The sequence below is a fragment of the Blastomyces dermatitidis genome (assembly GCF_000003525.1).
Source record: "Blastomyces dermatitidis ER-3 genomic scaffold supercont1.8, whole genome shotgun sequence".
Lineage (NCBI taxonomy): Eukaryota > Fungi > Ascomycota > Eurotiomycetes > Onygenales > Ajellomycetaceae > Blastomyces > Blastomyces dermatitidis.
In genome coordinates this window covers 3,176,319-3,188,944 of record NW_025544781.1, presented here as the reverse complement: position 1 = coordinate 3,188,944, position 12,626 = coordinate 3,176,319, and the positions used below count along the sequence as shown (strand labels likewise).

Here is a 12,626-nt window from a genome sequence, read left to right as displayed (position 1 = left end):
ACTTTTCATCTCTCTCAGATAGACTTATTGTATTTAAGAAAGATTCTATTGCTGATTTTCAGATACTCTCATTCTCAATAAGAAATTCCGCGCTGAATTGACGCATTGTAGTTACAATGATAAAGTTTTCAAAGAAAGATGACTCAATTGAAGCTACAACTGATGTAAAAGAACAGAAAAGAAAAGCAAGGAAAAAGTACAGTAAAGAGAGACTATAACAAAATAAAAATATTAAAAGATCATCTATAGCTGTTTTAACAGATTATATCTGATCAATTTTCATCTCTTCATATTCAGATATTTCTGAATTCAGTTATTTTCTTATAGCTGCTTGAGTTTCTGACAAAAAGTCTATTAAGTATTTAATTCCTGTCTCAGTTGAGAATAAGAACCTTATATTTAATTGATTTAGATTATACTTCTCTTTCAATCTAGCTCTGAGACTATTGTATAGTGCACAATGTATTACAATATACTCAGAATTTTCATTTGTATTGCAGAATGAGAATTCTATTGAATTAAATCTATTATCAAATCTTTGTATATAAGATTTGAAATAATCATGTTCTAGTTTCAGCTGAATTATGAATGAGAATATTTTCTTTTTACATTTGATTAAACAAGATTTTCACTTGACTTTTATTTCAAATCTTGAATACTGTATACTCTTCTTTTATTTCTGACAGCTTTTATTTCACTTATCTAAATGACATTCTTTTATCTTTCTCTTTATGAAAGACAAGAACACTGTTATTTGAATAGATTTGCTTAATTCTGAATTCTTTCTTACAGCTGAATCAGTCAATTCATTCTCATGAATATTTATATAAGTAGAAACTTAGTATAGATAAATTATCAGTTTTAATATTCTTCTCTTTTGAATTTTCAAAACAGAATTTAAAATCAGTTCAACATTCATTTAATCATTATGAATCTGACTATTTCTAAGTCTTTTTAAAGCAGCTTGACTATCAGAGAATATTCATATCTCTTTTCAACTATTTTCTCTTTTATGAGATTTTATTTTGATGACTTTAAAGCTTTCACTATTACAAATAGTTCAGTATCAAAGACTTCAGATTCACTGTCTGGATTTCAGAAATCTGTGATAAAATTGATATTATTCTCAGTATAAGTAATATCTGCATCTAATCTGTTTAAAGTCTTATTTTTTGAGTTATCTGAGTAAATCAAAATAGAGTCTTTTATATTAAATGTAAAGATCTTATTCAAAAACTGTTTATATTCTCTCTCTTTAGATACTTCACTCATTTATAAGTCTATGAAAGATTCAAGCTTTTCTCTTCAAAGAGATATTTTCTCATAATCAACTTTGTTAATATTTAATAAATAAAATTGATGTTGAATCATTGAATATAGTCTGTATAGTTAAGAGAGCATTTTCTTTGAAGAATTATTTTCATTTCAATTAATAAATCTATTTCAATTCAGTTCATTTTCTGACTTAATTGATGAAAATGAAGAAGAGACTCTTTCTCTGATTTCATGATTTGAGCTCATCTTTATAACTCTCAAAGTATAGTTTATACAGGTCTTTTCAAATCTAATAGCAGAAGAAAGAATTGAAGCTTCAATTTTCATTGCTCTAATAGAAGATGATTTGAATAGTCTCAGAATTCTTCTCAAAGCTCTATTTTACAGACTCTGAAAGAGTTCAGTGCAATTTTCTTAATTATTTTATCAAACTTGAACTTCATAATCAGCTACTGAGGTGATACAGGCTATGTATAACTGTCTCATAGCCTGGAACAATAGATCTCTCTCTGTATTATTATTATTATTATTCTTCAATTATAGATGTATGCAGTCAGAGACTATGACATCTATCTGAGAACCTTTAGTTCTCAGGGTTTTTCCTATATCTATAGAGTCAACTATTATACATTTATCAATTTCAGATATGCAAAATCAGAAAATTCCAGCTCAGAATACAAAAACTGTTTACAAATTGCAGTATTTTAACAGCTTCTGATACTTTGAAATCATTTGAAAATATCATGACAAAGGAAAAGAGAACATAGTCTTAAAGATAGACACATTAAATAGATAGATAGAAAAGAACAGAAAGAAACAAGTACAGTAAAGTGAGACTATAACAAAATAAAATTATTAAAAGATAGTATATAGCTGTTTTAACAGACTATATCTAATCAATTTCCGCCTCTTCATATTCAGACACTTCTAGACTGGCCGCCGGGATCATGAATTTCACATTTGATCTCATTTGATCTGGTCTCATACATTTCTTGATGTGAATCCTGCTGAGACTAGTCATTAAAAAAACATGCAAAGTGACTATATATCAGATCTTAAAATGAAATCATGACTTGAAAAAAATAAGAAAGTAGTCTCATTTGATCTCATTTAGTCTCATTCTTGACATAAAGTTACTATTTTTAGACATTTTAAGGTTTTTTTAGACTATTTTTAATTTTTTAAAAAGTAACACTTTTTAGTAACACTTAAATGAGATTTAAAGTCATTTAAAGCAATAAAAATAATTTAAATTGAGAAGCAGAAACCATGATCTCATTTGAAAAATGTGATAAGAGTAGACAGTAAGTCTCACTGAGACAGTATGAAACTACTATTTAATGTTAAAACCATGTAATGAGATCAGTTGAATTGATAATGAGACTATCAAAAAATCTGATCCTGATCTCAGACACGGTCACACGGTCAGTCTAGACACTTCTGAATTCAGTCATTTTCTTACAGCTGCTTGAATTTCTGATAGAAAGTCTATTAAGTATTTAATTCCTGTCTCAGTTGAGAATAAGAACCTTATATTTAATTGATTTAAATCATACTTCTTCTTTAATCTGACTCTGGAACTATTGTGTAATGCATAATGCATTACAATATGCACAGGATTTTCATTTGCATTACAAAATGATTACTCTGTTGAATCAAATCTATCATCAAATTATTGTATATAGGATTTGAAATAACCATGTCCTAGTTTCAGCTGAATTATGAATGAGAATATTTTCTTTTTACATTTAATTGAACAAGATTTCCACTTTGATTTTGTCACAAATCTTGAATGATATATGCTCTTCTTTTGCTTCTGCCAGCTTTCATTTCACTTGTTTAAACAAGATTCTTTAATCTTTCTCTTTATAAAAGATCAGAATACTGTTTTTTGAATAGATCTGCTTAATTCTGAACTCTTTTTTACAACTGAATCAGCCAATTCATTGCCATGAATATTCATATGAGCAGGAACTCAATGCACATGAATTATCAGTTTTGATGTTCTTCTCTTTTGAATTTTCAAAACAGAGTTTAAAATCAGTTCAAGATTCATTTGACTATCATGAATCTGACTATTTCTAAGTCTTTTTAACGCAGCTTGACTATCAGAGAATATTCATGCCTCTTTCAAACTAGACCTCTCTCTGTATTTGATAGTCTGATTATACTATTTAATAGTCTTTCTGCCTTGATAGTTCTTTATTAAATATGATATTTAAAATTTCACTTGAAGTTTAATAGACTAGACTGACCGTGTGACCGTGTCTGAAACTAGAATCAGATTTTTTGATAGTTTCATTATCAATTTGACTGATCCCATTACACAGTTTTAACATTAGATAGTAGTCTCATACTGTCTCAGTGAGATTTACTGTCTACTCTTATCACATTTTTCAAATGAGATCATGATTTCCACTTCTCAATTTAAATTATTTTTATTGCTTTAAATGACTTTAAATCTCATTTGAGTATTATCAAAAAGCGTTACTTTTTAAAAAATTAAAAATAGTCTAAAAAAAACCTTAAAATGTGTAAAAATAGTAACTTTATATCAAGAATAAGACTAAATGAGATCAAATAGAATCACTTTCTCATTTTTTTCAAGTCATGGTTTCATTTTAAGATCTGATACATAGTCACTTTGCATGTTTTTTTGATGACTAGTCTCAGTGAGATTCACGCCAAGAAATGTATGAGATCAGATCAGATGAGATCAAATGTAAAATTCATGATCTCAGCAGTCAGTCTAGAGTTTAATCATACTTCTAATTATTTGACATTCAGACTGAGTTTAATCTCTTTATTCAAAAGAGTTAGACTTAGATTTTTCTCATTGAATCTTGGAAAGAAATGAATTAACTCAGTTTTATTTATATTAAATTAAATTTGATTGATATCTGCTCTCACAAAGATTTTCTTTACTGCTTGTTCAATCACTTCTAAATTCTCTTTAATTGTTTTTAAACTGTAGACTAGATCAATATCATTCACATATCTTAAAGATCTCATTATTTTCATATCTCTATTCTTGAATAGATATACAGTGTATATTGTAAATAAAATGAGTGATATTGAAGATTCTTGCAGTACTTTTATTTTTATCTCAGTCTTATCTTATTTTATTTCATCAAAGAATACTTGTATGAATCTTTTAGACATAAAACAGTTAACTCATTTTGTTAGAGAAAGTGACAGTTTTAACATCTTCAAAGTCTGAATCATCTTTGACATTGAAATTGTTAAGTTAATCATTGAATTTCTGTATATTGATATTGTTAATTCACATGCATATCAGCTATCTATTGTTATTGTAATTTCAACATTACTCAGAGTCACTGCAGTACTATGTCTATGCTCGCATTTAAGAGTTCTCTTATTTTATCAGTAGACATAGCTATATTGTTTATTGAATATGTAATATCTGTGTTTAAGAGTTCTCTGCAATCAGGTTCTTCAGAATTGAAAGAAGTGTATTATAAGAGGCCTACGCCGAATAGATCGGTATTATATTGATAGGTCTGATTTAACAAAGATAAAAATGTTAGAGAAGAAAACAAAGAGAAAGTGCGAGAATCAGCAATTAAGATGAATATTTATACATGTATGTGATGATGTATGCAGTGAAGCTTCACAGTGAAAGAATATACGCGCGTTCATAGCAGCCGAGGATCGGCGATTGAGAATGGCTGAGAATCAGAGTTTATGCATTCATGGCAGCTGAGAATCAGTGATTGAGAATGGCTGAGAATCAGGTGTATGTGTTTAAGAATGAAGTGATTGAAATCTGTGAAGTATAATGAAATAGTCTATATGATTAATCAGATGCAGTCTGCCACATTAGTTCTCTCTTTTCAGAAGCAGTTCTTATCAGTCAAGAGCCACTATTTCAGATAACACAGAACTCAGAGTTCAGATCAGTTGATCATAGCTAACTCATTTCACAAGATATTATCAGCTGCAGCTGTGAGATCTCTTATCAAGAATATTTTCAATTTCTCACTCAAGCTCATTATCTTGTTCTATGATGTCTGGTGACTGTCAGTTGAAAGTCAGTTGAGAAGAGAACAGATCAGTGATAGCACAGTGAAGTAAGCTTGTATAAAAGATATTATAAATTTCTGATAATATGTTAAGACAGTAGTTATAATTATCTAGAACTTCTATCACTTCATACTTAATATAATAATAATTCAGTGTATGAGATGAATATGTGATCTGTATATTTTTAAGATTCAATTATACTAAGTCTTCTATCTTATACTGCTCAGTAAGATCTCAGTGAACATTGATTTAATTCTCTTAATCTTGTTTCACAGCTGTTATGAAAGCTTCTGCTTAGTTATGAATATCTCAGAGCTTCATGACTATATTATCAGTGATCTGAATTAAACTGCAGAGATTCAGTGTGAACTGTGTAATCTTTAAAAGATTTAACATCTTTATATAATAACTGTGTGTAAGAAAGAACAGACTTATATCTGTTGAAATAATATCTTAATCATTAATAGCAATCTCTGCATGTAGAAGCAGATCATATCAATCATCTTATAAGTAATTATAGAACTTGTAGAGATAATTCTTTACAGTCTGAATTGTCTGTTCTGATACATCATCAGTCTCAGAGTGATAGACAGTTAACAGATAATATATAATCTTGAGAACTTGACAGATTCTTGTTCAGAGAGTACTTATAAATTAACAGTCTTAATCTGATACTATAAATCTCAGTAATTCATACATCTGATAGAATGAGCTCTGTAGAAAAGCTTCAGTTACTTGTTCAGTATTCATCTTATTACAAGATTTCAATATTACATCTTTACTTAATTAATTTATAATGATCAGAATGTTTCTATAATTCTTACTCTTAGATAGATTAACAGTGAAGTTAATTACTACATCTCATCAGATTCTATTAGAAATATTGAGTGATTTTAGTAGATCTTTTCTACAGTTCTTTTATAAGATAATAGAAGAACAGTAGTTGCAGTTTCAGACAAAGTGTCTGATACTGTTTAATATCTTAGATTAATAGAACTCTCAGAAGATTATTCTATACAGTTATTCACAGTCTAAATAATCAGTTATACATGAATCATGTATCTCTTGCATTATATGAGTGTGTAAGAATTCAGAGTGAGAGACTCAGTATTATTTATGAAATTATAGAGTATTATTATCATCAATTGAACATTCTGAGATGTCAGTTCTTACATATAATTCTGAAGAAAATCAGAGTGCTTCTTATTATACTGCTTCAGTAAGTGTTTGAAGAAGTTTATCAGTTTGAGCTGCTGTATATAGACTGATCATGTGACCGTGTCTGAGACCAGAATTCAACTTTACAGTTGTCACATTGTCTAAAAGCATTACTTCTGATCATGGTTTGTATTCATAACATTGATCTCAAATCCTGTTATTTCAAATATTAAAGATCTCAGATTCTCTTTTCAAATAAAAATCTAGTCTCAGATAAAGAATATGTTTGAATTCTTAGTCACATTTTCATTCTGATCTCATTATTGAAAATGGCACTAAATGAGACTATGAAATCATTTCTCACTTACATAATATCATAATATAGTACTCATTTGTTGAAAATTCAACAGAGAGTGTTATCAAATATCATTACTTTTCTGAACACAGATCATAATCAATATCATTTTAATTAAAAAAAAATATAAAATACAAAAAATAACAAAAAAATAAAAAACAAAAGAATAAGAAAGAATCACAACAAAAAAAAAAAGAGAAAGAAAAAAAGAAGAGAAAGAAAAAAAAAATAAAAGAAAAATAAAAAAATAAAAAATAAAAATAAAAAAAAATCAAGATCACAGAGCTGCAGTATTTCTAAAATACTCACTCTTCAGAGTCTTTATAATGTTTATTATTAACTGTGTATCTCTCACAGTGAGAGTAATACAGCTGTGATAAGTTATTATCTTAATATTATCTAATAAATAATCAGTATATATCTATATAAATATGAATAATTAGAAAATATACACTTAAAAAGTATGATCAGGGTGAACTCTACTGTCACTTGAATGATATCAAGAATAGAATACTGAAATTGATGATTTCTCTCATTGATTTCATAGACAAGGCATGTGAAGATGATCTTGAGAAATATAAGATTCTCTGACTTCTGATAGAAACAGATCTCATGAAGAGACTCTATTTTCATTATATTAGAGACTGAGTGTTATTAAAAAGCATTACTTTAATGCATATGTACTTACTGCAGTGATTCACTCTCTGTGCATGTAACTGAGAGTTACAGCTTTCTCATGCCACACAGCTCTCTCTGAAATGCTGTCACTAGTTTGCAACTCACACAGTCTCTCAGTTCAGCATATACTGTATATATACAGTTCTGCATGCTGAGGCTGTGTTGATCATTATAACCTGACATGATACTCACTTTTCACAGGCCATGTTTCATTTGATTGAGAGAGAGGGGGGATATAACTGCTGTTTTATTTAAAGAGAAATGAGTAATTGAATCTATAGAAGATAATTTGATTTCTTCTGCATTTGAAATTTGATTAGTCTATACTCTTCAATTTGAGGATTTCTGAGAGTGTTTTAATAGTTTTCATATCAGCTTGAAATTAGTGATTGTTATTATTATTATTATTCTTCAATTATAGATGTATGCAGTCAGAGACTATGACATCTACCTGAGAACTTTTAGTTCTCAGGGTTTTTCCTATATCTGTAAAGTTAACTATTATACATTCATCAATTTCAGATATGCAAAATCAGAAAATTCCAGCTCAGAATACAAAAACTGTTTATAAATTACAGTGTTTTAACATCTTCTGATACTTTGAAATCATTTGACAATATCATGACAAAGGAAAAGAGAACACAGTCTTAAAGATAAACACATTAAATAGATAGACTGAAAGAAATTGAAAGAAAAAGATAAAGTAAAGAAAGACTGTAACAAAACAAATTATTAAAAGATAGTATATAGCTGTTTTAACAGACTATATCTGGTTGATTTCCTCCTCTTCATATTCAGATAATTCTGAATTTAGCCATTTTCTTGTAGCTGCTTGAGTTTCTGATAGAAAGTCTATTAAGTATTTAACTCCTGTCTCAGTTGAGAATAAGAATCTCATATTTAATTGATTTAGATCATACTTCTCTTTCAATCTGACTCTGAGACTATTGTATAATGCACAGTGCATTATAATGTACTCAGAATTCTTATTTATATTGCAGAATGAGCATTCTATTGAGTCAAATCTATCATCAAATCTTTGTATATAAGATTTGAAATAGCCATGTTCTAGTTTCAGCTGTATTATAGATGAGAATATTTTCTTTTTACATTTAATTGAACAAGATTTTCACTTGGGTTTTATTTCAAATCTTGAATAATGTATACTCTTCTTTTGTTTCTGTCAGCTTTCATTTCACTTGTCTAAACAAGATTCTTTTATTTTTCTCTTTATAAAAGATCAGAACACAATTTTTTGAATAGATCTGCTTAATTCTGCACTCTTTTTTACAGCTGAATCAGCCAATTCATTGTCATGAATATTCATATAAGCAGGAACTCAGTGCAGATGAATTATCAGCTTTAATATTCTTCTCTTTTGAATTTTTAAAACAGAGTTTAAGATCAGTTCAAGATTCATTTGATCATTATAAATCTGACTATTTCTAAGTCTTTTTAAAGCAGCTTGACTATCAGAGAATATTCATGTCTCTTTCAAACAATTTCCTCTTTTATAAGATTTTATTTCAATGAGTTTGAAAGCTTTCACTATTACAAATAGTTCAGCATCAAAGACTTCACATTCACAGCCTAGATTTCAGAAATCTGAGATAAAATTGATATTATCTTCAGTATAAACAATGCCTGCGCCTAATCTATTCAAGTTCTCATTTTTTGAGCCATTTAAATAAATCAGAATAGAGTCTTTTATATTAATTGTAGAAATTCTCTTCAAATACTGTTCATATTCTTTCTCTTTTGATAGTTCACTTATTTGTAAGTCTATAAGAGATTCAAGCTTTTCTCTTCAGAGAGATAACTTCTCATGATCAACTTTTTCAATATTGAAAGAAGAAAATTGATTTTTAATCAGAGAGCATAGTCTGTACAGTTGAGAAGACATTTTCTTTGAAGAATTATTTTCATTTCAATCAAGAAATCTATTCCAATCCAGTTCATTTCCGGATTTAATTGATGGAAATAAAGAAGAGACTCTTTCTCTGATTATATAATTTGAGCTCATCTTTATAACTCTCAGAGCATAGTTCATGCAGGCCTTTTCAAATCTAATAGCAGAAGGAGGAATTGAAGCTTCAATTTCCATTGCTTTAATAGGAGATGATTTGAATGCTCTCAGAATTCTTCTCAAGGCTCTGTTTTACAGACTTTGAAAGAGTTCAGTGAAATTCCCTTGATTATTCCATCAAACTTGAACTTCATAATCAGCTACTGATGTAATACAGGCTATATATAACTGTCTCATAGCCTGAAATTAGTGATTGATTGAAGAAGAGAAAAGAGAGAAGAAAGAAATGAGAATAACTTATCTTTATAATATAAAAACAGAGAATTGCTGTAATCATTTATTCTAGTAATAAAGATCTGTTTTCTACATGTATCTCTGATACAGATTATATGATAACTGTATATAAAGAATATCAATAGTACATGTATTGAATGAAGATGATGTTGCTATACAATACTGTAGCTGTTTCTGTACATCACTGAAAGCTGTTAATATTTTCTTTAAGTCTCTTTATATTTAGTAAGTTAGTAATATATTTCAATGCACTTCTTCTTTCATCATCATCATTATCATCATCATTATCATCATCATCACTATTATCATTATTATTACTATCATTATTATCATTATTATCATCATTATTATATTATTTCTGAATGTCTCTTCTGCCTTTATCTCTCTTCAATGCTCACTGAAATCAATCATGTCATCTCTCTTCAAATATTCTGCAGTGCTGCAGATCATCAAGGCGTGTGAGCACTGTCACAGATTGAAGAGAGAGGAGAAGAAGGTATTCAAGTGAGAGAAGACAGATTATAAGATATATTATAATGTCTTAAAGAGGCTCTGTAAGAGAGTAGAATGATAATAATTTTAAGTAATACTTCTGATAGATTTAGACTGAACTAAGTATAGAAATAATGTGAATAACATCACCTGTGAGAGATTGAAGAAGAAGACAGTGAAGAGTCTTATGCAGTAGTGATGAGATCAGAAGAAGTTCTGAGAATGATTTGAGATTAAGATAAAGAGAGAGAGAGAGAAGAAGAGTGTTACTATAAATAAGTGATAACAGAAGAAGATTAAGAGAGTGTTAAAGTAGAAGATAAAGAAGTCAAAACTGATAAGTTTTTTATTTATTAAGAGATAACAATTTTTGATAGTACTTCTATTCTCTAATTGATTAGTAGAAGCTGACAGAGAAGAAGAGAATTAAGATCTTATTCAGATCTTGAATACACTTCATGATTCAGAACATTAAGAAGACAGCTCTGCTCTCTGAGTATATCAATCTACTTATCACTGAGATGGAATCTGAGACAGCAGATCAGGAAATGCAGGATTTTGAGACACAGATTAACCTGGCTGAGAGAGAGCAGCAGAAACTCTTCTCTGAGAAGATAGTGAAGAGAGATTTTAAGATGATTATCATCTCAGATGAGAAGAAGAAGAAGAAGAAGAAGAATAAGAAGTGAATTATAAAGAATGATAAGAAGAATAAGAAAGAGTAAGAAGATGATAAGTAGAAAAAGTTTTTTTCTATTTATATTAGTTAGTTATAAGTTCATAATTATTAATAATTGAAATTAATTTTGAGTTTTTAAAAATTATTGTACAAGTTGTAATCAAGTCAGAAATAATATATATATATATATATATCTATAATGTATAAGTATCAACATTTTTTCAACATTGATATTCACAATTATTAATATATTTTTAATAATATCATCTGATAACACAATTTAGTAACACTCTCTTTCACAATATTAATATATTTCAAGAAATATGACAGAGATTAATCAAGATTGTTTATTTACTTTTATATATTGATAATATTCAATCTGAGTTAGTACTAAAATTATAACTATGCTAAGAAACAAGATTATTTTCTCTTATATTAATTCTTCTTACACACATCAGTGATTAGTTATTGAAAATAAATTATCATCTTTCTTAAATTATTATCATATCTTCTGAATTCAATTCTTTCACTTCTTTTACTTCTATTGAAGATTCATAAACTCTTCAAGAAATCACTGTGAATTACAAAGTCTATGTTATTTACAATTCAACACAGAATACTCTCTTTTAATTATAATGAATAATTACTTCATTCTTCATATCTGATTCCAGGTCATGAAATTTATGAAAAACTCAACACAAATATTGAGATGAACTATGAAATAATTATCAACAGATTGTATTGTAGATTACTGAAGAGTCATCTCTCTGCTACAATCACTGCAACTTCATTCAGAAATATTCATTATAAACTGATTATAACTCTGAAGAAATTTTCTAACATCTGAAGTTATCAGAATGCAGACAATAAAAGAAAAATAATCAGAAGATTACTACTGAGCTGATAAGTTACTCTATCAGATAACAATTTTTGATAATACTAACTTTCTAATTTGAAGAAAATTATGTAAAAATAATTATATATTAATACTCTGATTTCACAACTCTCATCTGATAACTTCTGTGAATAATTACTTTGCATGTGTATATCTCTGAATCTTTCTTTTTGATCAATTGAAAACTCTGAATTCTAAACACTTCTTCAAATACTTAATTTAAATCTTCATATTTCATATTAATTCTGTCTTCAGTTTAATCTTCAGATACACTACAAAGTCAATATACAATATCTAGAATCAGAGTTGAAGAATTATTAAAGAGTGTCTCTCACAGTGAATGTATGAACTAGTACAAACAATCTTACATTTATGAGAGTTACATGTTATTATATTGATGAGAACTGAACTTATTAAGAGATATTAATTGAATTTGAATCATTGATAAGTAGTTATACTGAGAATTATATAACAGAGATATTAATGACTGTAATTAAAAATGACTATTAAGATATTAGTCTCAGTCTTCTTACAATTACAACTGATAATACTGTGAATAACTACACTATAATGAAGAGCTTAGAGCAAAAATTGACTTTGCATTTCTGAAATGATAAACAAGGTCATATTCTCTGCATTACTCATATGATTCAACTTGTGATATAAACACTGATAAAGAATCTTAACATTGAGATGAAGAATAATGAGATGACTGATTCTTGAAATGAGA

At 28.1% G+C, this 12,626-nt stretch overlaps 1 protein-coding gene across 1 annotated transcript; it reads left to right on the top strand.

Moving 5' to 3' along the window:
* Window positions 1–10,780: 10,780 nt before the first annotated feature.
* Window positions 10,781–11,011, top strand: BDCG_07450 (uncharacterized protein; the record flags this gene model as incomplete). Its single annotated transcript, XM_045423239.1, has 1 exon — window positions 10,781–11,011. One exon carries the CDS (start codon window positions 10,781–10,783, stop codon window positions 11,009–11,011), a length of 231 nt encoding a protein of 76 aa, XP_045278677.1.
* Between the last annotated feature and the right edge of the window lie 1,615 nt (window positions 11,012–12,626).